We start from the raw sequence: 27,399 nt of genomic DNA, 5'->3' as shown, positions 1-27,399 counted from the left end.
AATATTGGCTGCTAGTGGCAACGGGGTGTGGGACCAGAGGAATGTATTATTATTATTATTATTATTATTATGCTTTTTGTTAACATCAGCTGTTCTTTGTTTATGGTGAAATTTTACCACAGTTTGATGTGTCTCCTTTACCTGAATCAAATGGTTTGTGTCATGTACATTATGAGAGAAATAAATCACAACTCACAATGTGTGGTGTCGTATACAACTGACGGTGTGGAAAGTGAAGATGAGGAGTACAATAATATTGGTACAAATTTAGCAAGTGAAAGTGATACTGAAATAGGTGTTGAGCCATATAGTTCATCATCCTTGTTGGACAGGGAGCCATAAATCCCATCTCCAATGAAATGTAGTAAAGAACAATTATTGTCCATGTAGCAGGTACTAAACATAATTACATACATGGAAGATCATCCATAGCATAGTAGAAACACAATTATGAACAGATTTTGAATAACTTCACAGCAGTATGACTGTGTAGTGCATAAGAAAAACTATGGATATTCAAGGGAGGGCAAGGTGCATGTCAAGGAAACTTGATACATTTTGCAGGATGTCCACGATAGTGACCTACTGTGCTATGCACATCAAATTGCACTTGACATAGATTACAATGATTTCAAGGGAAGCAGTAGATGGTTGTATTACTTCAAACAGTGCTACAGAATTGGGAGACGTAATATAATGAAATTTCAAATGAAGCATCAACTTGAAGATGTACAGCAAACTGTGGTATCAGCCTGAAAATTTGTAGATGAGAGAAATAAGCTTATCCCAGTGTTCAGTAAGGAATTTGTTTTCAACTCTGATCAATCAGGATCTGAAGAGGAAATGCATGTGAAAGGAACTCTGAAAATTAATGGTACTAAGAGAGTTGTATCAAGATCAATTAACATCAATGCCTGAATGCATTCATGTACAATTATGCTGACAAAATTGGGGTAGTAAATTGGCTGGAAAGTAATTTATTGTGCTGTAAGAAGTTTGAGATGCTCTGTCCCCTATGATTCTTCCTCATGTGTATGATCTTGTAAGGGCAGTAGGTTCAATGTATGTCACAGCAAGCAAGAGCAGCGCAATGAGTGTAAGAGAACTATAACTCTGGTATGGGCACTGTTTTTGCCCAACAGCTGGTCAAAATAACCTGCTTTTGCTTGATCTTTTGTCTGCATATAAAAATCATACACCTTAAGAGCAAACTATTCCCCCTGAAAAGTGTGTGACATGGCAATTCATATCACATGGAACCATTGGACAAATTCAGTCTCTAGGTGTTGGTTTTTTTCCACACCTATAAAACATATTATCACACTATTTGCACCTACATCTTAAAGGACACCCATTTGCACAGTAAGCTCTGTGACAGACTGTTTCACATTCAGTTGCATGCCATTCCATTCCATCAAGTCTCATCACCCTGTTACATCCATTTGATTCTATATGTATTCTTTAAGAAAGGATACCTAGCTGAACATCCTGCATGGTTTGTAACTCCCAAGGAATTCACCTTTGATTTTGATGGTGCGAATTTTTGTGGTGTGTCATTTTTCTTATGAGAAGATGAGCTTCTTAGCTGGGCTTCATAAGGTTATTACAAACATCTTTTGTCAGCTGCACACTAAATGTTTCCATTGAATTTCCAGGTACATAAAACGTGAAATGAGCAATCAGCTGGCATGTCAAAATTAAAATTACTATGTACATCACAATTCGTCAAAACATCGTTCCCATAACATAACATGTCATGCCTACGAGGGTGCCAGAAGACTGTCTTTAGCTGCTCTGATAGGCATGACGTGTTGTGTTATTGCAATGGTATTTTGGCGAATTTTGATGTACATAGTAATTTTAATTTTGACTTGCCAACTGATCGCTCATTTCATATTATATGCACCTGCAAATTCAATGGAAAAATTTAGTGTGTAGCTAACACAAGTTGTTTGTAATAACCTTTATGAAGATCTGTATATGGTAACTTAGTTTTACTGAAACTGGTTATCTGCAATAAAGTTGTTTATAGTGATCTCAGCTGAGAAGTTCTTCTTCTCCTAAGTAATGAATACAGGTAGCCCATTCAAGCTCAACTTGAGTAAAACAGTGTGCTACTTTTCATTCGATATTCATGGTGCAAGTTAATGGGCCGAGCCCGGAAAAACTTAGGCTGAGCAGTGGGTTTGAGCATGATATGAGCTTCAAAGTCGTTTGCACGGCCTAACCCAGGAGAAAAAAGGGACAAAAATGTCATCGACAAGGAATCCAATCGAGCATAAGGAATAGCATCAGAGACGATATTGACAGAGTCATCTATGGAGAACCCAAAAACGCGAAAGGCATCGAAACCAAAAAGATTCTCCGTGTTACTATGGTCGACCACAAATATGGGAACAGTGCGAACGACAGATTTGTAAATTACCTCAGCATCAAATTGTCCCAAGAGAGAAATCTTCTGTTTATTGTAAGTCCGTAATTGCCTAGTGACAGGTGACAGGATTGGAGAACCCAACTGAAGATACATCTGAGAATTGATGATAGTGGCAGCAGAACCAGTATCCACCTGCATGTGAACATCTCGACCAAGTGTTTGGACAGTGAGGAATAACTTCCCTGAAAGAGAAGAAGTACAATTGACAGACAACACAGAATCAGAATCAGCCTCATGTTCATGAACATCATGTATGCGGTTGGATTTGCAAACGGATGACACATGACCCCTTTTTTTTGCATTTGTGACACATAGCCAAACTTTGTGGACAATCTTCTCATGAATGTTTCGTAAAAACCGCGGGCATGAAGGAAGTTGCCGTGGGTTTTGCTGCAGTTCTTAGAGGTTTGCTTACAGTTAGGCTGAGGCTGCGCTTGGGAGTGTACTGCGGCCACGTCGGCCGGCGGGGAAATGCCACATGCTTCGTCAGCATCGCACAGAGGTTGTATTTCTCCAACATCGCCCCATGCCTCTATTTGCACTCCAGTGGCGTGAGAAATTTCAAAAGACTGAACGATGGATAGGACTTCATCTAGAGTCGGATTTGCCAACTGAAGGGCATGTTGCCTAACTTCTTTGTCGGGTGCCATTCGGATAATAGCATCCCATACCATGGAATCGGCGTAGGATTCTTTGTGAACTTCAGTAACAAATTGACACTTTCTACTGAGGCTGTGAAGTTCAGCAGCCCAAGCGTGATAGCATTGATTTGGTTGTTTTTGACAACGATAAAAGGCAACACGAGAGGCTACCACGTGTGTTTGCTTTTGAAAATAGATGGACAGAAGTGAGCACATTTCAGCAAAGGTCAAAGACGCAGTATCTTTCAGAGGAGCCAATTGTGACAATAACCAATACATTTGAGGTGAAATCCATGAAAGGAACAGAGACTTACATGTTTTTTCGTCTATGACATGAAATACCAAGAAGTGCTGTCGAAGACGTTTTTTGTAATCAGACCAGTCTTCTGCCGTCTCATCGTAAGGAGGAAAAGGAGGTAGAGACAATGACAAGAGACGCCCCGCATTTGATGCCGCGACAAAATCACGAATCGCATTTGTGAGAAGCGTTTGCTGTTCTATGAGACCTTGCAAAAGTTGCTCTAAAGTAGCCATGGAAAAATGTGGGTCAACGATGGAAAAGAAAAATCACTACCTCATCGCCAATTGTAATAACTTCAAGTTGAACAAATATATTTCAAGGAAGAAGCAATACATCAAAGTCACAGATCAAGTAAACAGAGTAAGACGTGTGTACACTTTAACAGTCATATCATAACTGAGTCCGAGTCTAGCTGCTGCTGGCTGGCTGGCTGGCTGCTTAGGTGGTGCTGCTGCTGCATGTCTGGCAGACAGCACTGCATGTAGAGGATGCATGTAACTGCGCGGCGGCACTTTGAAAGATCAGCGAGTCACAACACTTTTCTTTCTATTAATCTGTATAGTTTATCAATTAACAATTTAGCCATAATATAACTGGTAATTTCATTATTTCAGGACAACAGAGAAATATGTTGAAGAAACCATCAATAAAGTGAAAACATTACTTGAAATGGAGAACAGAGTGGAAGAAAAATATCAATTTATTATGCAATTACTTTCAAAAGACACCCTGAGCAAAGATGATGTCATAATTGTCACATTTTCTTTATTTACTGATGGACTGAGTACAGTAAGTTATTTACTTTGATTGCAGCATTTATGTCCTGCACTATATCACAACACTACTGATTAATACTGATTAAAATTTACAAATATATGTGTTTACAACATTTCTCTGAGGTTTAGATTAATGAATACTGTTTTAAGTTTCACTGTATCCTTTGTCTTTGTAATAATGATTGAATACTATCTAGTTATATATAACATAGTTTCTTATCTTGTAATCCTTATTTTGATACCCCTGCAGCCAAGCGACTAGCGCGAGGTTTGGTGTTCTCGTAAAGATAAGTTATTTTAGATTATAAAACACATAGATTAGTACTGATTACGTGGTAAATAAGTGTATTAGTGTGCCGTTTAAGTGTACCATTAAAGGCTTCATTTCTCTTTACGTAATATAGCAGAAAACGCGAAAAGACCGTACAGTCGTATTTTCTGTTTACGTTCTGCTGCAGCAAATCTATAGAATTTCGTTTAGTTGTTCCTTGCTCTCTCCAGCAATTTAACTTAGCGTACCTCTTCATTATTTAACTAGCATTTCCGGAAAGTAGCGTAAAGTTTAACTTGTTGTTTCAGAAACTTTGCACTTTTGTTTTTGTTTACACACAGTTGCGTATAGGCCAAATTTGTGTAACCATATTTTCGTGTTTATCTGTAATTTAACTGACTTATTCTTAATAAATTATTACGTTTATCATGAGTGAAAAGTGCTTGACTTGCCGTAGAATTGTTAGGTCAGGGCTTTGGTGTGATGGGTGCTGTAGTTTTTTCCATGTGGGTGACTGTAGTGGCGTGGGAATAGGGGAAGTAAATGAGACTCATCAGTGGTTTTGTAGGATTTGTAGTAGAGATAGGAAGATACTGGAACAGGAGGGGAAAATTGCTGCCCTTCAGGCTGAGTTAGACAAGGCCAGGGGAGATCTTGACAGGTTAAGGAGGGAGAAGGGTAAAGAGAGGTGGGAAGTGGCAACAGGCAACAGGAGGAACAGGCCTAGAACTTTGTCTGACAGCTTTATGGTGAATGTGGAAAATAGATTTGACCTGTTGCTTCAGTTAGAAGCTGGTGAGCCTCAAGCAGTTACAGGTGTAGACAGGGCACAACAAACTTTCAGCAGCAAATTGAAAAGTAAGAATGTAGGGAAATCAGTAAAGAGAAAGAAAGTGTTGTTGTTAGGTAGTTCCCATGGAAGAGGTGTTGGCCAACTCTTGCAGGATGAACTAGGATCAGAATACCAGGTCACCAATTTTTTTAAACCTAGTGCTGGTCTGGAGCAGGTGACAGAGGATTTAGGATCAATTTGCAAAGATTTCACTAAGGAAGACACCGTGGTTATAGTGGGTGGGGCAGGTAACAGTATTGACAGAGATCCTGGGTACAGCATAGAGTGTGACCTGGCGAAGATTGCATCAGCATCGAGGCATACCAGTGTTGAGTTTGTATCTGTTCTTGGGCGCCATGACCGACCTCATTTGAACTCTTCTGTCAAGAGAGTTAATTTGGAGCTGGAACGGCTGCTCATGTCGGGTGCGGGGTCACACATTGGTGTGGTTCATGTTGATTCTATCAGTAGGTGGGATTATACTAGGCATGGCCTTCACCTCAACAGGAAGGGGAAGGGTAAATTGGCTGGGGAAATAGCAGGAAAGTTAAAGGGGGGAGGCACTGTCATGAGTGGTAAAATACCAGTGGTTATAGGATTCAGAAAAGACCCTTTTTTAGGGTAGGGAGGACAGAAAGAAAACAAATTTTAAGAGAGGTTAGAACTGAGACAAACCTTCAGTTTGAGAAAGAAATCAAAAAACATAATTCCAGCTTATTACATCAACATAAACAGCCATTGGTTAAGAATTTTCAACTGTCAGCAGATATTTTAACTCCACCCAATTTTAAGTCAGTCAATGTGAAATGTCAGCTATCTTTATTGCATCAAAATATTCGAGGATTGAGAAATAAAATTAATGAATTAACTATCTGCATAGATGAATTAGAGTCTTCAAACCCAGCTGACATAATCTGCCTCTCTGAACATCATGTGACCACTGGTATAGAACTTTTAAGTGTTACAGGGTTTAGGTTAGCATCTCACTTTTGTAGATCAGAAATGGAGAAAGGAGGAGTTGCCACATTCATCAGGAACTGTCATAAATTTAAGAACATAGACATTCATAAATTTTGCCTAGAACAGCATATGGAAGCATGTGCAACAGAATTAGATTTTCACAAAAAATCTTTCATAATATTAAGTGTATATCGAGCACCTGCAGGTAACTTTAATCTGTTTGTAAACCACCTTGAAGCTGTACTGGCCCATTTAACAACCAAAAACAAAGAAATAGTGGTTGCTGGTGATTTCAATGTAGATTTCCTTAAAGACTCTCCCAATAAGAACCTATTTGAGTTAGTAACACTATCATTCAACTTAATTCCCACAGTAAAGTTCCCCACTAGGATAACCACTTGCTCACAAACAGCCATTGATAATATCTTTATAGAAAAGTCAAATGAACAAAATTATATTACAAAACCAATAGTCAATGGCCTCTCAGACCATGACATGCAGTTCCTTCTGTTAAATGTTAATACTGAACAGGATATAAAATCTGTTAAATCTGAGCTCAAGAGGGTAATCAGTAAGCCAAAAATTGATTATTTTAGGACACTCCTCAGAGACATTCACTGGACTGATGTTTACAGTGCTCATGGCATGAATGAAAAATATAACATTTTTGCTAATAAAGTGCTTACCTTATTTGAACACTGCTTTCCCCCAAAACTTACCAAGGTTAGAGCAAAGTCTACAAAGAAGCCATGGATTACTCGAGGAATAGGGGTATCTTGTAAAACAAAAAGAAAACTGTATCTGTCAATCCGAAACATTTCCAATGTTGATGCTATAGCACATTATAAGAAATACTGCAAAATATTAAAGACTGTAATACGGATGTCAAAGCAAATATATTACAAGGAAAAGATAGTCATATCAGATAACAAAATAAAGACAATATGGGATATAGTGAAGGAGGAGACCGGTAGAACCAGACATGAAGAGGAACAAATAGCATTAAGAGTAAATGATGCATTGGTGACAGATGTGTATAGTGTTGCAGAACTTTTTAACAAACATTTTATAACTGTTACTGAAAAGATGGGGTTGTCAGGTTCGGTAGATGCTGCTATGGATTACCTTAGACCAGACATTTCAAGTAACTTCCATAATATGAATTTGACCCTCACTACCCCAACAGAAATAACGTCCATCATAAAATCTTTAAAATCAAAAACATCTAGTGGGTATGATGAAATATCAACAAAGTTAATTAAAGAATGTGATTCTGAGCTAAGTAACATATTAAGCTATCTGTGTAACCAGTCGTTTATCAGTGGAATATTTCCCGAATGGCTGAAATATGCTGAAGTTAAGCCACTGTTTAAGAAGGGAGATAAAGAAATAGCATCAAATTTCCGTCCAATTTCACTGTTGCCAGCATTCTCAAAAATTTTCGAAAAAGTAATGTACAGTCGTCTTTATAACCATCTTATCTCAAATAACATACTGTCAAAGTCACAGTTTGGATTTCTAGAAGGTTCTGATATTGAGAAGGCTATCTACACTTACAGTGAAAATGTACTTAATTCATTAGACAAAAAATTGCAGGCAACTGGTATATTTTGTGATCTGTCAAAGGCATTTGACTGTGTAAATCACAATATCCTTTTAAGTAAACTAGAATATTATAGTGTAACAGGAAATGCTGCAAAATGGTTCAAATCTTATATCTCTGGCAGGAAACAAAGGGTGTTATTAGGAAAGAGACATGTATCAAGCTATCAGGCATCATCCAACTGGGAACTAATTACATGTGGGGTCCCACAAGGTTCCATTTTGGGGCCCTTACTTTTTCTTGTGTATATCAATGACCTTTCATCAGTAACATTACCAGATGCCAAGTTTGTTTTGTTTGCTGATGATACAAACATTGCAATAAATAGCAAATCAAGTGTAGTCTTAGAAAGATCAGCCAATAAAATATTTGTGGACATTAATCACTGGTTCCTAGCCAATTCTTTGTCACTAAACTTTGAAAAAACACACTACATGCAGTTCAGAACTTGTAAGGGGTGTCCCAAGAGTATATGTCTAACATATGATGACAAGAAGATAGAAGAAGTGGACGGTGTTAAATTCTTGGGATTACAGCTTGATAATAAATTCAACTGGGAGGAGCACACCACAGAACTGCTGAAGCGTCTTAACAAATCTCTGTTTGCAATGCGAATTTTGTCAGACGTAGGGGATATAAAAATGAAAAAGCTGGCATACTATGCTTACTTTCATTCCATAATGTCATATGGGATTATTTTCTGGGGTAATTCATCAAGCCAAGCTAAAGTTTTCCGGGCACAAAAACGTGCAGTAAGAATTATATGTGGTGTGAACTCAAGAACATCCTGCAGAAGCCTGTTTAGGGAACTAGGGATACTAACTACAGCTTCCCAATATATTTATTCCTTAATGAAATTTGTCATTAAAAATATATCACTTTTTCAAACCAACAGCTCAATTCATGGAATCAATACTAGAAATAAGAATAATCTTCACAAGGATTTAAAGTCACTTAGTCTTGTACAAAAAGGTGTGCATTATTCAGGAACACACATTTTCAATAACTTGCCAGCAGCCATAAAAAGCTTAACAACCAATGAAATTCAGTTTAAGAGAAGCCTAAAGGATTTATTGGTGGCCAACTCCTTCTACTCCATTGATGAATTTCTTAGGAAAACCAACTGATTTGTATATAAGTACAACATAACTTCTGCACAATTTCAGTGCAGCAATGTGTTCACTGAAAATTTGTGTGTGTGTGTGTGTGTGTGTGTGTGTGTGTGTGTGTGTGTGTAAGTATAATCTAACTTCTGCACCATTTCAGTGCAGTAATGTGTTCATTGTAAATAAGTATTACAGTAGTTGTATTACATGTTTCTTACCTTATAAATAAATAAAAAACTTTTTTATTTTAAATTCAGTGCAATAGTATTTGTAAAATGACTCTTAGTGTTCATTAAAAAATGACGATCATTAGTTGTAAATATTTGTCATGTATTGTTGTTTTTCTGACATGTTCCACATCCTGGAGGACCTCCTCACTACGGATCAATTGGAATGAAAGTAAATCTAATCTAATCTAATCTTTATGATGGACACTAATATACAAATGTAGCTGCTATAGGCTCAACTGCAGTTTTTTCTGGCAGAGATTGTTTGAAATTTGCTTGGGACTGAGTCATACTGTGTATCATTGTGTGTTTTCTTACTGTCTGAGAGATTGAAAATAACTTTTTAAAAGATGATAGTATTGTGTTATTTACTTCAATCATTTCCACTGCTGATGATCCTGTTGTGCAAAGAACATTGTACATAACTGTTGAAGTGCAAGTGTAAACTATCATAAAATCAATGTTGTTTCAGAATATAGTAGGTGACAGAGTCCAGCCCACTCTTACAGAATCACAAGTAATCAAGAAGGGATTTATTTTCCCACTTTTAAGTTATACACTTATGTTCAGAAAGAAAACAGAACACCTTGAACGAGTAGAGATAGGATATTCATAGTCACAGGATGTTCACATTAGTACGTTCTGCAGGAATGATTATCATTTGAACCGTGTCGACCCACAGGTTCAAGGTCAACATCAATATCACAGCACACCACCACCTGCCAGTAAAATATGCCTGTGCCTCTCGTTGTTGCTATAAACAGAAGGTAATGGATCAGTGTGACTTGAGTAGATGTGTAGGACGCCTTGCAGATGTATGTGCAAACCATGCTGTTGAATCAGTGAGAAACAGGGTGCATTATTGGCACAAGAGAATGTGATATTTCTGTCCAGTAAACTGCTGCTCATGTGGAATGAAGTGTTTCAGCAGTGCAATGGGTGCATGCAGAATGGTTCACGGAAGGCCGTAGAATATGACGAGATGGGTGTGGTTGCACCACCCAGACCACCCCCCAAGAAGATCGACACCTTATATAAATGGCATTGCAGGACAGATCTGTATCATCCTCAGCTCTGGGGCAACACATCATAAACTATCAGGGGTGACAGTTTGTTGCTATTTGCTACAGCATGGGTTATATGTGCATCATCCACTTCTCTGTCTACCTTTGACAAATGTGCAGAAAAATGCTAGATGGCAGTGATATATCAAATGACATCACTGTGGGACAGGGATGGTAACAGATAGTGTTCTCAGATGAATTCAGATTCTGTTTGTTTGAAAATGGTGCCCACATTTTGGTTTGCCACACACAGGCGGAGCAGCATCGTAATGACTGCTTTCACACAAGACATACAGCACCAACTCAAGGCCTTAAGGTGTGGGGTGCTATTGGGTAGAACCACAAATCACAGTTGGTGCATGTGGAGGGCACTGTGGCCAATGTGACCTACGTGAATGTCATCTTATGGCCCGTAGCCATACCCCTTCTGCACAACACCCCAGATGCCATTTTTCATCAAGACAATGCACACCCACTGCATGAACACATTTCCTCTTGGTGTCACAGGATGTCAGCCTTTTGCTCTGGCGCACCAGATGACCAGACTTCTCACCAATCAAAAATGTGTGGGACATGGTGAAATGATGGGTGCAGCTCTGTGACCTGTTGCCAACCACCACAGATGAACTTTGGAACTAGGTCAGTACAGCATGGATGGCTATACCACATGACGCCTTATATGTGCTGATGTCATCATGCATGGAACAAATTAGCAGGGCCATGGCGAACCCTGTGTCTACTAGGCAACAGGACACATGCTGAACCAAGATGACTGAAATGCTAATCATTTCTGCAGAACATACTAATGTAAATGACCTGTGAACATGAACATCCCATCTCTGGTCATTCAAGGTGCTTTGTTTTTTTCTGAACATGAGTGTACAAAAGACACAGGTAACATAGATAACTAAATGATGCTGTGTTGTCTTAAGCACAACAGCAAGCACAAGAGTGATCCCCAAATTAAGATCTGTTACCTGTGCAATGCAATGCTATTGCATTGTTTATGTCCGAAGGGTGAGACCATACTTGCTTATGATGATAATTTTCTCAGGTATGAGAAACTCTTGCAGTATGTCCTGGTTTGTGACCCCTATGGATTAAATATTCACAAAGCTCAGACACAAATTCGAGAATATGGTTCATGAAGTCACAAGTAAGGAAATAAATACTTCTGCAGTGCTGTCCAAGTTGAGTCGAAGAAGCAAGCACACAATAGTTATGAACAGCCTTACAGTCCATCCAGAATCATTTATCCAAATGAGAGTCGGTAGTGTAAAAGTGAGTCCAGTATTTCAGTGCTCTATATAGACAAAAGGAATAGCAGCCAGCATAGCGCTAGTTGGAAGTGGATGAGACAGGCTGGCAGCCCTGCGTTCAGATCCAACCATTGATTGTGCTAGTGGCTCATGTGTTGGGCTTGTATGGGTGTCAGGGCCAATGCCTGTACAAAGCTGGTTTTTATGCTTTCCAGAGGGCTAAATGAATTTTTCTCAAGTGTTCATACAAGCAGTTTTATTACAAATTCTGCCTTTTATTTGATGTGTTGTGCTGCGAGCTCCATATTCTGTACCTGTTCTCACTTACATTACACATGTGTTGTGCAAAAACACATGTCAGTGGTATGTATATGAGGGATGTTCAGAAGAAAAGGTATGAAAGAACACTGTGTGTATAGTTGAAGTCTTAATTCAAAAGTAATCACCACAGACCTGAGCACACTATCCCACTGTTTCACAAGCCAAAGAATTCCCACTGTTTCACAAGCCAAAGGATTCCCTGTTTCCAGAATTGATGTGGCTGTGACAGGAGCTAGTCCTCCACTGTGTTCTTCAGTTCATTATCAGAGATGAAGCACATTTTTTTTAGTGGACCAAACACATGGAAGTCACAAGGCAATATATCTGGGATGTAGAGTGTATGTTCAAGATGCTCCCACTTGAACTAGGCCATTACACTTTGTGTGATCTTGGAGATGTGTGGATGCACTTTATTTGCGAGCATCACAGGCCATTTGCTCTTGATGGACTTGTGTTAGCTACGGAGTGTCTCACAGTACATGTCACTGTTAATGGTTCTTCCACGCTTGAGGAATTCGATGAGTATCAGACCTTGGATATCAAAAAAGATGATTAGCATCACATTGTCAGCTGAGGCACAGTTTGAATGTTTTAGGGATGGAGGTGATGACATTTGTTTTCATTGCGTAGATGTCTCACTACGCTATCCCTGAATGATCAACAATTAAAAGTGAATGAAATAGTTGATACCGTAGACACAGCAAAAGAAAGAATTTTGTGTATTTTACACAAAAAATATACTCTGAGAACACTTTGTACAGCTAACACAAAGCAAATGCAAGAACATATTTTCCAGAAACATTTGGTCTCTTTTAAAAAGAAATGGAAATTTGTTGTAAGGTCTTATGGGACCAAACTGCTGAGGTCATCAGTCCCTAAGCCTACACACTACTTAATTTAACTTAAACTAACTTACATTAAGGGCAACACACACACCCACGCCCGAGGGAGGACTTGAACCTCCGACAGGGGAGGACGCGCGGAGTATGACAAGGCACCTCAGACAGTGTGGCTACCCCGTGTGGCTTTTGAAAGGAATCCAACTGCTTCTGTAAATGACATGATAAACACTGTGTATTAACTCAAGCAATTTCATATTCAAATACAGAGTACTTGTGAATAACTCAATTGTTATGAGCTAGTCCAAACAGAGTTCCTGATCTTGCTCCCAACTCTAGCAAGTTTGAATCCATTATAAGAATTGTTAACTGCAAGTACCACCCAAAGTCTTGAGTACATGAGATGATCAACAAGGTCTAATACAAAAACTCCACATTACAGCAGCTGAACTGCTGAGTTAGTAATAATGAGTGGTGTATCCAACCTGTGACGCAATTTCTGTAGTGATATTATGTAAGTGGCTGTATGGGGACCATCTAGACTGGCTGCAAGAGGGAGGCACAGTTCCACAGCCAGCACCTTAGTGCTGAAATCAAGTAGTGATGATGCTGGCGAATTGGATATATCATTGTCGTACTAAAATTGGGATACAACATCCCTCTCCCCATCCCTTCAGAAATCCTGGCTCCTGCAGGGATGGCTGGGAGGGGGGCAATGCTGAGAAAATCCCATCTGTTAGACAGTGGAAGCTGCCTATCATCAACAGAAGACACTGCCCTAAGCCAGATGATGGTACAGGGCTCAAGTCCGTGGGCTTCTTAAGAGTGATAACTGGTGGAGCCTTGTTCAGAGATCCTGCCTATCAAGGTTTCCAAAAAGGATTTTTATTGGCTGTTTGACTGAACCTGTTGGTGTTCAAGAATAATGTCAGTGCATTCATGCTGGATACTCCTGTAGCAGAATTTTACATATTTGACTCGAACCTGTGTACCATTCACACTAGTTCATCATTTAATTGTGGGTGGAATGAAAGTCTAAGTATATACTCAATCTTTTCCTGGTCACAAAAATTAAAAAAACTGGGTAACAGTGAAGTAAGAGCCATTGTCAGTGGTGATTGAGCATAGTAGTACCTCACTGGCAAATATAGTCTTGTGGAATTAGTCACTGTGTTCTCAGCATTGGTTGACTGCATGCCTTCACCATATGGAAACATGGAGAGGGCCTTCATCACAATAAGCCACAAGGCCTGCCAAACCAGGCTGACATATTTCATATGTGGGCATTCCAATGGCTAGCTATGGCTAAGCTAAACAAAAAAGATAAGCTGGATGTCACCTGGTGATTAGTACATGGAAAACAGCTACAACAAAGTGTTCAATGTGAACATTTGTCATGGCAGCAATAGTTTTAAATCTGTGGAAAACTGAATCAGTGCTGAGGAAGGTTCGACTTCAGCAATTTTTTGTGAAACTTTAGAGCAATGTTACAGCTGACCTGTTGTTGCTGCAACAGTAGTACTTGGAGGCTGAATGTACCTCTGCTGGCTGTACTTATTGCTTCTATCTCTATTCTGCCCTTAAAATTCTCCTAAACTTCTAGTTAAAGAGCATTGTAAAACCAGATATTTTGTCATATTTATGCTGCTTTATGTACCTCCCAATCAGATGCAAAATGAATAACAGTGCCATAAATCAAGGACTCTACAGAGAAATACCAACACTCAGAGTGGCAAGATACAAACTGGCAACAGTGACTAAGCCTTCATATGTCTACAATCCAACCTTTATATCATTGGGTTGACAACTTCTGCTACTGGTTAATTAAGTCTCGCGGTCACAACATTAGTTTCATTTGCATAAAAATTGGCCAACAAACTGAACAATTCAGAGAATGGTAACAGTCAGTTCTTGCAGTGAGAAAGATGGGGAAAAAAGAATGGGTGCTGCTGCTGTGATAGTTTTACCTGAAATAGTCTTATCTTTGTTAAAAAAGTGTGAAATCCATTGGAGTTGAATGTAGTTCGGCTGAGGTATGTGGTAATGAATGTTGCATCTGCTCTTTATGTTGCTATTGTAACACATACAGTTACTGCTGGTGCTGCCATTTTGCTGTCGATGGAGTTGGTCTTAAGTCCCTGAAAACTTACAAACCGTGCATTAGTGTATGTCCTAAATTCTTAAAGTCATTGTGATAGGTGTGCCAACTGCCTTTTTTAACACAAATCAAAATATAAAATAATCCTCAAATCTAGTTGGTAGTAGTGAGCAAATCCAAATACATTTCTTCATCTTTGCAGTATTATTGCATTCTCATGATTGTCAATTGCACACGTAATCAAAAGCCTAAGAGTATTAAAGACAAGTAATGGAAACTCCCGGTTGGAATATCAGCAACATAAGGAAAAGATAGACTGCTACTCACTGTGAAGATGACATGTTGAGTTGCAGACAGGCACAACAAAAAGACGCTTACACATTAGATTTTGGCCAAAGCTTTCTTCAGAAAAGGAAACACACAGGCATTTATTCACATAAGCAAGAACATGTCATTCACACATAACCACCATCTCTGGCAGCTCAGACCAGAATGCAGCTGTCATGTAGAACAGAAGTAGCAATCTGGAGGGGGCAGGGAAAGGGAACGGATAGCAGGCTGCAAGTGGGGGAAAGAAGAGCACTATCTGGTGGACTGTGCAGGGACTATACTGCCAACAGCTGCAGCATCGAGAGGTTGGCGGGCAGGGAGGTGGGGTGGGGGAGGGGTGGGGTTGGATGGGAATGCAGAGCCTGTCTGCAACTCTAAGTGTCATCTTTACAGTGAGTAGCAATCTTCATTTTCTTTCTCTTGTTGTTAGTATTAAAGACAAGTCAAACAAGAGACTTTGCAAAGAACTCATATGACAACTTATCAGTGGGTCTGATGGACAGTGGTCATTTAAGAGCAGTGTGTATGAGATATATGCAGCATCTATATTGATCAACCAGGACATTATGCCCACTGACCTACTATTGATATAAACCACTCAGGCGATAGCAGTGTTACCTGGTGAGGAATGACTGCTGGTCAGACACACACACAGTGCATGTAGTATCAGTGTGCATGCTGTCCTTGTATAGACATGGGAAGGTACGTGATGTATCCGAGTTTGACCGAGGCAGATTTTGATGGCCTTGAGGCTCAGCATGATCATTTCAGAAACTGCACAACTTGTTGGGTGTTCGAGGAGTGCTGTGGTGAGTGTCTTCAACATGTGGCGAAACCAAGGTGGAGCCATGTACAGACATTGTGGTGTTGGGCAGTCACCCATCATTGCAGGTGTCGGATGTCTTAGGCTGGGCAGACTGGTAAAACAGGATAGGTAGTGAACTGTGGCAGAACAAACATTAGGCTTTAATGCTGGGCAGGGTAAAAGTGTGTCTGAACACACAGTAGACTGAACACTTCTAATGAGGGCAGCTGCAGCTGATGACCCACACATGTGCCAATGTTAACACCATGACATTGGCAGCTACAATTGAATTGGGCATGTGACCATCAGCTCTGGATGTTGACACAGTGGCAGAGCATTGCATGGTCTGATGAATCCTGATACTATCTCCATCATGCCGATGGGAGGGCATGAATTCATCATCTTGCACGGGAGCAGCTCCTCGACATCTGTACTGTGGGATGGAGACAAGCTGGCAGTGGCTTCATTATGCTCTGGTGAACATTCATATGGGTATCTATGGGCCCAGTAGAACTTGTGCAAGGCCCCATGATGGCCAAGAAGTATCATACACTGGTTACAGACCATGTACACTCCTTCCTGATGCTCGTGTATCCTAATGGCAGTGGCATTTTTCAACTAGATAATGCACCATGTCACAAGACCAAGGTAGTGATGGAGTGGTTTGAGGAACACAGTAGCGAGCTCCAGTTGAGGTACTGGCCCCCAACTCACCAGATCTGAACCCAATTGAACACATCTGGGATGTGATTGAACATGGCATCAGAGCATGTGCCCCGCCCCCCCCCTCCTCCTTCCCGGAATTTACAGGAATTAGCGTGAAGATGTGGTGCCAACTCCCTCCAGTGACCTACCAAGGCCTGGTTGCTTCCATACCATGATGCGTTGCCACTATTATCCATGCCAAAGGTGGACATACCGCCTATTAGATGTTCTGACTGATCAGTGTATACATGACAGCTGCCAGTCATTACATGTGACCACCTGCTCAAGAGGGATATCCGGCCATGCAGCCAGTGTCTTCCTGCTGTGCTGGAGTCACACAGCAATGAATACTGTCAAGTTTGTGATAACCTGGTTTGACTTTCTCTGGGTTAAAACAGTTACATTTACAATTACATTATATTATTAGTCTTTTTCGTTTTTAAGACAAAGAACGATATACCGCTTCCACTATATACCAACCCCAAATCATCAGTATTGTTATATTTCCAGACTCACTTCATAAAGTTCCAGTTTCTTTAAATGTATTTGAAACAGACAAAACATAAGAAAAACAGCACCAACTTTTTTATGTAGAAACATACGGTACAACAATACACCCACTGACTATGAAGTCTTTTGTGATGGAATCCTTGGAAAAAAGTTTGAAGTGTCCAGATTCACTGCTGTTTCAGCTACCATCGGCATTACTGAGTGATATATATTTCATCTAGATGAATTGACATACTTATAACATCTGTGGCAACAGTATTTTGACTGTCATTCTATATGTGTTGAATTAAGTTAGTAGTTAATTTGTCGTGACAGTAATTTGACAGTTTTCCCACATCAAATTCATATTAAATCCTGATATTTCAATGATTGCTTCTATCATTATCATCAGGGACTAAGTTTGTTGTGAAACATTTTTAATTTAATTTATTTTTTTAATACCTTTCAATTCCTCCTCCTGATGGGAGAAGGTGGGCCATATGAGAGCAAGGAGGCTCTTTGCAGCCTTAGTTCATATTTTTAATAAAGTACATAATTTCAGATTTGACATATATGCATAGGGCTCATTCTTTAAATTTGGACAAAAAGAAAAAGGTCTACAATTTGAGGCATAAAAATACTCTGGTCTAACACTTTAAAAACATTTGTTAATGTTTTTATTTATTTATTTATTTGTCCACATAAATCTCTTTTTAAGTACATATATTGTACACAGGATATTGGACAGAAAACCTTTTTAGCTATTGGATTATCAAATGTCAAACATAAATTTTATAAATTTTTATGACAAATTGGATCTATACAGTTAATAATTACAAATTTTTGAAATACTGTATATTTATAACTTATTTCTACAATTAAAGATACAAATTACATTTTTTCTTGCATAAGATACTGTGAGATTGAATAGTAGCAGTTTTTCAGAAGGTATGCTGTCACAGACTTTTTAAAGATTTATAGTTCAGTAAGAGATTTTATGTCTTGGTAATCTGTTGTAAAGTTTTGTTCCTGCATGATATACACCTTTTTGGCATAATGTGGTGTTACAATGATTGACATGTATGTCACTGTCTGACCTGGTACTGTAATCATGGACACTTTTGTTTTGACGAAAAAGGTTTTCTTTTCTCAGTATGCTTTTTTTGACATGCGTGACTACTTCCAGTATATAAATGCAGGGAAGGGGTAAGATCTTTAGATCTTTAAAGAAAGGTTTGCATGATTTTCTGCTGCTCACTTGTTTCATTATTCTTATAATTGCCTTTTGTTTCCTGAAAACTGTTATGGCCTGATGTACATTTCCCCAGAAAATGATACCGCACTTCAGTATTGAATGTACACGAGCAAAGTATACAGCCCTAACTGTTTCTGCACTAGTTCTGTTGCAGAGAATTCTTACCACATAGCTCATTTTTGCTAGTTTTGAATTTAGGGCTGTGATATGAGTGCTCCATTTAAGATTTTCCTGGATATGAATCCCAAGAAATTTAGTTTCATTGAGAGAACCAATGTTTTGGTTATCTATACATATTACAGGCTGTGCCGGATTTTTATTTTGATCAGTGTGGAAATTCATGAGTACCGTTTTTTGGGGATTAACTATTAGCCTGTTTCTGGTAAACCATTCAGACACTCCTTTTGTAATATCTTTTGCAGATGCAGTAATATTTTCTTCATTATTCCCTTCAATCAATAGACTGGTGTCATCTGCAAACGGTACTGGTCCAGAATCCCTAATGTGTGATGGGAAATCATTAATGTAGACCAAAAAAAGAAAGGGACCTAAAATGGAGCCCTGTGGAACACTGTGAGTTAGTCCACATGGTTCTGAAAGGTGTACCTGGAGTTCATTTCCTTCCGTGTACTTAATTTCAGTTACCTGAGAGTGATATTCCAAATATGATTTGATCCACTGATTTGGCACCCCTCTTTCACCATACCATTCAAGCTTCCTCAGGAGTACAGAATGATCAATCACATCAAAAACTTTTGTTAGGTCCAAGAATAAACCTAAGATATTTCTGTGGTTGTCCACTGCATTTAAGACATGGTTTATCAGATTGAAAGTGTCAGTTTCAATTGATCTCTGTTGTCTGAAGCCATGTTGACATCCAGAACTAATATTATTCTTGTCGAAGAATGTAATTAGTTTTGAAAGCAACACTTTTTCAATAATTTTTGAAAACCCTGACAATAGAGACACAGGCCTATAGTTACCCATACATTGATGATCACCTTTTTTATATAGGGGTATTACTTTTGCCATTTTCAGTTGCTGAGGAAAGACACCACAAGATACAGATGAATTGCATATGTCCAATAAAGGTGAAAATATTTGTCTTGCTGTTATTTTTATAATATAATCTGGAATATCATCAATACCAGTTGAATACTTACTCTTCAGTGAATTAATGGTATTTAGGAGCTCTGTTGGGCTTACTGGACTGAGGAACATGGATATATTATTTATTTCAATAGATGAAAGTTCTTTCCTTGTTGTATTAGGTGGATTTCCAAATTTTTCCTTCACTAATTTCCCAGCAACATTTGCATAGTAAGAATTGAAACTGTTTGCAACTTCCCTAGGGTCAGTGACATTCTTGCCATCATTTGATATCACAATATTTTTGTGAGTTGTCTTCTTCCTTCTTCCCCGTAAGATCCTGCACAGCTTTCCACATGGACTTAGTTTTATTGGATGACTTCATAATATATTTGTCATTTTCCTTAATTTTTGCCTCCTTTATGACGCATTTCAAAACTAGCTTGTATTTTTTGAAATAATTAATAAATTCTGGACTGCTGTTAGTTTTTGACTGTAGAAAAAGTTCCCGCTTCCTTTTACAAGATACTCTGATACCTGGTGTAATCCAGTTTCTGAATCTATCTGTGCTTTCGGAAATAACTTTCCTTTGTGGAAAAGCTATGTAAAAATAATACTTGAAAATGTTCAAAAAATGTTCCATATTTTCGTTAGTATTAGAGGTATCATATACTTCTCTCCAAGATTGTTCACTGATTAGGTACTGGAAGTATTCAATATTTTTCCCACTATAAATCATTTTATGGATAAAATTTTCTATACTGGTCGAAATGTGATTTACAGGTATGGTCAGTAATTGCGAAAGGTGGTCACTATAGCCGGTATCAAAGTTTTCTGATGTACACATGTCGATGTTTACACATACCTGATCAAGGAGAGTGACATTAGTTTTAGTTACATGTGTTGGAGAGCTAACAGTAAGACAAAGATTGTAGGCTTTTATAATATTTAAAAATGTTTCCCTGTGAGGGCTATGGCTCAGAAAGTCAATATTAAAATCACCACATAGTACCACTGTTTTCTCAGTTGTCTTAAGTTTGCCTAAAGCAAGGTCCAATTTTTTGAAAAAACACTTATGTTGCTAACAGGAGATCTATACACACATAAAATAATAGTTTTCAGACATTAACTCAACAGCTGAGATTTCAAAGTCTCTTTCACAACCAAGTTTGCAAACAGATGTTATACTCTTATAATCTACATTTTCTTTTACATATATACAAGTTCCCCCATGTTTTGATTCCATTCTACAAAATAATGGAGTTGTTGATATATTATTGAGGATTCTATATTGTTATTTCTAAAAGAAAGTTAGTTTTATTACAGATTTTTTACAATTAGGAGTGAGATAGCACAGGTGGAGTTATGCTACTGATACAAAATAAAATAAATATTATTAATACAAAACAAACACATAATATTAATACAAAATAAAATTCAATAAATATAAAAATAAACTATAACTATTACAAAATTAAATTCAACTGATGAAAAATAAAAATCAGTCAAGGTAACATAGGTAACATAATCAACATAGGTAATAAGGTTAGTAAAACTAACAAAATTTAATACCAGTTAATGACACATTATTGAAATTAATAAAGGAAAACTGACACAGTAGTAGAATTATTACATGACTATATTGATGGAGTAGTGGTGACACAAAAGGTAGGCATGTAGGTCGTAACGTGTTATCAGTTCTTTTCATTGAAAACCCTTTCCTTTAAGTGTGGTGGAATGTCTGTGTTCTGTGTTAGGGTAATGAGTTCCTCTGCAATGTCTTCATACGTAGAAGTGGTATTGTGCATGAGGTTTGGTTTAGTTGTTTGTCTGGGTCTTGTGGTTAATATATTTTTCATGTTGGGTCTGTTTGTGATAATATGGAATTTTTATCAGGTGCATAATTGTTTGAGTCTGGTCTGTAATCGGGTACTGTTAGCAGCTGTTGAGGTGGTTGGAGAGGGGAGACAGAGGGTGCATCAGAGTAAGCTGCATTCAGAGACAAAGAGCCATTCTATTTTATTTTTTGAGATGCCAGCAACTGGAGAAGTATTGTAAGTGTTAAGTCTATTGTTGATGCTGTGGCTGTTGGAGTGTCCTAGTGCATATCGAATATGTGATATGATGGTTCCAATTTAGATACTTGCAAGGTAAGCTCCAAGGTTTGGCACCTTGTGGTTGCACATCCTAGAGTTGGAGTTGGAAGTATCTTTTGTCAATATTTGACTTTCACGGAGTGTTTCAGGCTCTGAATAGCATGGTCTGAATCTTATGAGGGGTACCCAAAAAAAAAAAAAAAAAAAATAAAAAATAAAAATAAAAAAAAAATTATGATGGCGAGCTAAGTGAACAATGTGCAGCTGTGAAACTTTTTTTTTCTACTTGGTAAAAATGGTGATAAAACCGTTTTAATGTTGGAAACAGCTTACCAAGATGATGCTATGGTAAAAAACTGAAGTCACCCCTTAAAAAAAGTTGTTAAGTCAAATAAAACATCAAAACAATGCTGGTTTGCTTTTTTGATGCCAAGGGAGTAGTTCATTCAGTTTGTCCCCCCAGGTCAAACCATCAATCAAACCTTTGATTTGGGAATTTTAAGAAGATTGTGCAACAGTGTTTGTAAAAAGAGACCTGATTTGTGGCAGACAGGAGACTGGTTCTTCCACCATGACAACACACCTGCACACACCCATCTCTGTGAAACAATTTTTGGCTAAAAATGGCATCGTTCTGCTGCCCCACACATCTTACACACCTGAAATGGCTCTGTGTGACTTTCATATTTCCACACATGAAAAGGGGCATGAAAAAATGCCAATTTGACAAAATGGAAGAAGTCAAGAAAAAACAAGGGAGGAGCTGTCAGCCATTTCTAAAGATGACAACAAAAAATGTTTCGAACAGTGGAAGCACCATTGGGACCAATGTATTAGTTATAATGGAGAGTATTTTGAATAGGATAAGGTTGTTTTGTAAACAATTTGAAAATATATTTACCTTTTAAAAAATAATTCTGGTTTTTTGAGTACCTCTCGTATTTGGGTTTAGTTTTATTCTCCACTGCCTCATTCAGTTCTGTAGTTGGGTCAGGTAGTGACTCATTTGATGTTGAATGATGTTTGTGGAGGCAACAGGACACCAACAGACAGTATCATCTTCACATACCTCTACCCGTTCATTGGTGTGTTGTGTCTTGGGAATGTCTGTTGTGTGTAGGGTGTATAGTAGAGGAGATAAATTGCCACCTTGTCCAACTCTTGCTTGGGGAGTGAACTCAAAAGATGTGGCATCATCAATGTGGATTTTGCACTGTCTGTCTTTTAATAATTTGCTGATTAATCAAGCTGATTCAGGATGCCAACGTTTATCAGTTTATATACTAGCCCATCATGCAATATCTTGTCAAGGCCCTTTAGATGTCAAGGATGGCAGAGTGCACTACCTTATGTTTATGGTCTTTGTGACATGTGTAGAGAGTCTTAGTAGAGGGTCTAGGGTTTATCTGTTTTTCTGAAGCCAGACTGGCAGTTGGGGAGAAGACTGTTGGTGTTGGAGAATTCTGTCAGTCTTTCAGGAAAACAGTGTGAGTTCAGATCATGTGACTTGAATTGACTTGACGTGACGGTGCTGTAATGGTGCCATGATGGACAGTGTGAATTGGCCCTTAGGTTACTGTCAGATGACTGCATGAGCTAAAATTTTGTGGTGTTTGTACACCATCAGGAGTCATCTGTCAATTCGGAGCTCAGTGGACTGTGCAACCTTATTCCCATGAAGGCTTGGATGTTATTTTCGGATAGTCATATTGCAAACAACATGCAACTGCAAAAATCAAAACTTTGTTACAGCCAAAGAGATCAGAATAAATCGAATATAATATTTTAACCTCCTTGGTTACAACACTGTACACAAATTGGCGCTGTGGGGCTATGGCACCATATACAAGACGTAAACTTTCTGACCTCATTGACAAATATGAAATGTTCATACTCTAATTTCATGAAAGCATGAATACTGTTTCTTAAATTCCCAGAGGGATTTGTATGTATGATTTTGGGACCAAGATAAATCATTAATAATTACATGTTACTTTGATTCAGTTTTTATGAAATGTGCAAGGGCAAATGATGGCGCGAAGGTGTAGAATGATCACAGAGTTTGGAAAACCTAAAAAAAAATGTTATAGTTATCAGTGGATGGACCTTGATAAACCTCTGAGTGACTTTGACAAGGAACAGCAAGAATCCTTCGATGTTCTAGAACTGCTAAAAATTGGTACCAGTACCTTTCTGCATGTACTACGTGGCACTTTCAAAACAGACATATCCAGAACTAACTAGGAAAGTGTGCCATTTTTAAAGTGTTTATTATTCATTTAATGATTCTCCTGCACGGAGGTCATAATAGGCTGAGATAAACAAATCTTCATTCTTTCCTACGTCACATTGTGGAGCAGGATGGATCGATACAGCTGAAGCAGCTGCGGAAATTGTTAGACATATTCGAAGTTATGCTATTGAGAGAAAGAAATGAAAAACCATTCCTTGGTCATCAACTTTCAGAATTGTTTCTGAAACTGTAATAACAAATTGCTAGCTCCAAAATTGACATTCCTTAGTTAAACAGGACATTTGTTGGAAACATTTTTACTGAGTTTTTAGAGCAATGCCCCAATGGTTGCATTTCAGTTTGATGAACTATATAACCTTGTGAACATTTTGATGCAGCGAGTTGTGAAACTGTACATCTTAAATAGCAGAAAGTCATCTTTACTGAAAATTGACGTGTACCATAGAATGTAAAGAATCTGATTGTGGCAAGACATTTCGACTTTGATTTTGCTACAAGAAGTGCATTAAAAAAACTTAAGAATGTGTCTGAAGAAGAAATACTGTTGCTAAAGGAAAGCATGCAAACATGCATTATTGGCATACTAGGGAAGTTGCAAAATAATTCACCCCTCAAGTACGACTTAACACATGCGATTTTCTGCTTGAATCTGGAAGTCGCATTAAACCACAAAATAGCTCAAAGGAGATCGACAGTTTGTCTTCAAATTTCTATATCAAACGGAAGAATGTTGGGTTCAAGGGCAGCCTGTGTCAAACTTTTATCTGTCAAGATTTGCAGATAAAGAAGATTTGAAAGAGAGATGTTCAAGGGAAGGGAAAATCGTCTCGATAAATTCTGAATTGGTATAATCAAATTAGCTTCAGAATTATGTTTCTGAGATTTTGTGTGAATTATTTTAATTGTTTCACATGGAGATGGTTCTGTTGAGGGGTGCTTTTCCGTAAACTCTGAGTTTGTAGTAGAAAATCAAACAAAAACAGCATTATTGCTCAAAGGAAATATATTACTCAGTCCAGGATGCTAATGGAGTCAACAGTCACAGTGCACATTCTGTGTACAAAGACAATATGAAAAATAAGGAGATAAGAAGGTGAAAGAGAAAAGGAGAAATGATATATATCTGTGAATTATACTACTAAAGAAATGTCTTGTAATGAATTATAGATATTCTAGTAATTATGAATGTATATGTTTGAAAACAAGATGTTTTCATGTCAAATTAAATTAAAGAATAACCTGGAAAAAATTTGCCTTGAAAAACCTGGTAAAGGCTTGGAATTTGAAAATGACGAATTGCTGGACACACTGTTCCTTGATCAGAGTCCCAGTAGTTTGACATATGAGCAAGAATTCTCGTTTGTTCAAACAAAATCTTATGTTTATTTAACAGGCTGTGCTCAGCCACCATTAATTTTCTGAAATTCCTGTATTTAAAGTGATGCTGACACTCAACACTGGTTGACAACAGTCCGTGTAGACTGGCCTACTAACTTTTACAACACTAGCAAGGAATATTGTAAATCCCTGGCACTCTGTCCAAGATTATCTTTAATACAGCGTAACATTTCTTTTATTTTCTTCCATGGCCGGAAGACTAGTCTGATTCTTTGCCTGTTTAGTTCTCTACCCATCTTACTAGTTGTTGCACCACAGAATGGAAGTCTTACTGTGTGTTAGTGGTCCTGGCTTGGTTGAACAGCTATGCATCTTCTCCTTCTCCACCTCCCTTGAAAATTTTATGTTTGTAAGTGTACTATTCATTTGATTGATGAACTTCTTCCACATTTCACTGCCATGCAGCGAGATTAAAAATTCACCATCAACATATCTGAAGAACCATGATGGAGGTAAGGGAATATTGTTCAACATTGATCTTCGAAATCATTTTTATCCAAATACACCCCTCATCCACACACAAATATAACTGCTATAATGCATAAGGGATTAGTATTGGCATGAATCAACATATTTGCTTAAAAAAATAAAATAAAAAAATTCTCAAGCAAAAGTGTTTTTAATTTTTAGCACACTTGTTAAACCACAAATCATTTCTAAATATTCCCCATAGTAATCCATTAAATTTCGGGCATGCAGCCGCACAAATAAAATTTCCTCTACTGATATTTCAGCCGCGTATCGTCTGGCCATCTTCAGAGCGAGTCACAAGACTGATGACAAGGTGCCAGGCGCGGCCTTATATGCTCCACCGCGGCAGTACTGCGCATGCGGGTCACAGATGCTGGTCGGTGGCAGACACATATGCTTACACATGCGCCGCCTGTGGGGAAGGTGCACAGACATTCGATTCACTTATCGACGTTTGATCGGCGGCGGTGTCACGATGATGACTTCTCTGCAGTTTAATTACTCCAAGTGCCGGATTCCATGCTTTGTCCAAATTCAAACCATGATCTCTGTTTATTAAATTGTTGGCTAATTGAATTTCTATAGCTTCCTTGAATACAGACTCCCAAAAAGATGAGGTGGATGTTAAAATCTTCACATCACTGTAATTCATGGAATGACCCATATCGATACAATGTTCGGCCACAGCTGACTTGTCTGGTTGTAATAAGCGTGTGTATCTTCGGTGCTCCACACACCTCTCATGAACGGTGCATGTTGTTTGACCTATGTACGACTGCTCACAATTTCCGCAAGGAATTTGGTACACACCTGCTTTACGAAGCAGTAAATCGTCCTTCACAGAGCCGAGTAAAGCTGCAGTCTTCGTGGGGAGCCAGAAGATCACCTTAACACAGTGTTTCTCAAGAATACGGCCTATCTTTGAAGAAAGAGCACCCACATAGGGCAAAAACGCACTAGATCTGAAAAAATTACTATCATCTTCCCCACCACATACCTGCTTTTTAGGTTTTGCATCGAATGCTCTTCGAATTTGTTGCGGAGAATGTCCATTGGATTTAAAAATGCTCTTGAGGTATGTTAGCTCTCCTGGCAAATTGTCTTTATTGGATATACAGTGCGCCTGATGCACTAAGGTCTTAAGGACACCCATGGTCTGTGAAGGGTCATGCCAGCTACTGTCATGAAGATATAGATTTGTGTGCGTTGGTTTCCGATATACGGCATGTCCTAATATGCCATCACTTTTACGGTGAACAACAACATCCAAAAAGGGGAGGCAGCCGTCTTTTTCTATTTCCATAGTAAATTTAATGCTAGCATGGATGGAATTCAAATGCTCAAGAAATCGATGTAATTCATCCATACCATGGGGCCATACCACGAATGTGTCGTCCACGTACCTCTTCTTTTTGGGAATCTGTATTCAAGGAAGCTATAGAAATTCGATTAGCCAACAATTTAATAAACAGAAATCATGGTTTTAATTTGGACAAAGCATGGAATCCGGCACTTGGAGTAATTAAACTGCAGAGAAGTCGTCATCGTGTCACCGCCGCCGATCAAACATCGATAAGCGAATCGAATGTCTGTACACCTTCGCCACAGGCAGCGCATGTGTAAGCGTATGTCTCTGCCACTGACCAGCATCTGTGACCCACATGTGCAGTACCGCCACGGTGGAGCATATAAGGCTGCGCCTGGCACCTTATCATCAGTCTTGTGACTCGCTCTGAAGATGGCCGGACGATACCCGGCTGAAATATCAGTAGAGG

General features: G+C 38.5%; 1 protein-coding gene across 1 annotated transcript in view; it reads left to right on the top strand.

The window, feature by feature from the left end:
- Nucleotides 1-27,399, top strand: part of LOC124723144 (probable cytochrome P450 CYP44) — a 255,877-nt gene that overhangs the window by 136,376 nt on the left and 92,102 nt on the right. The window contains exon 6 of the mRNA XM_047248335.1: nt 3,991-4,165. Coding sequence (XP_047104291.1) covers nt 3,991-4,165 — 175 coding nt within the window. The remainder of the gene's footprint in view (nt 1-3,990; nt 4,166-27,399) is intronic.

Source organism: Schistocerca piceifrons, chromosome X (genome assembly GCF_021461385.2).
Source record: "Schistocerca piceifrons isolate TAMUIC-IGC-003096 chromosome X, iqSchPice1.1, whole genome shotgun sequence".
In the NCBI taxonomy this organism is placed as follows: domain Eukaryota; kingdom Metazoa; phylum Arthropoda; class Insecta; order Orthoptera; family Acrididae; genus Schistocerca; species Schistocerca piceifrons.
The sequence above is the reverse complement of the archived record's forward strand: the minus strand, read 5'-3'. Positions and strand labels throughout refer to the sequence as shown.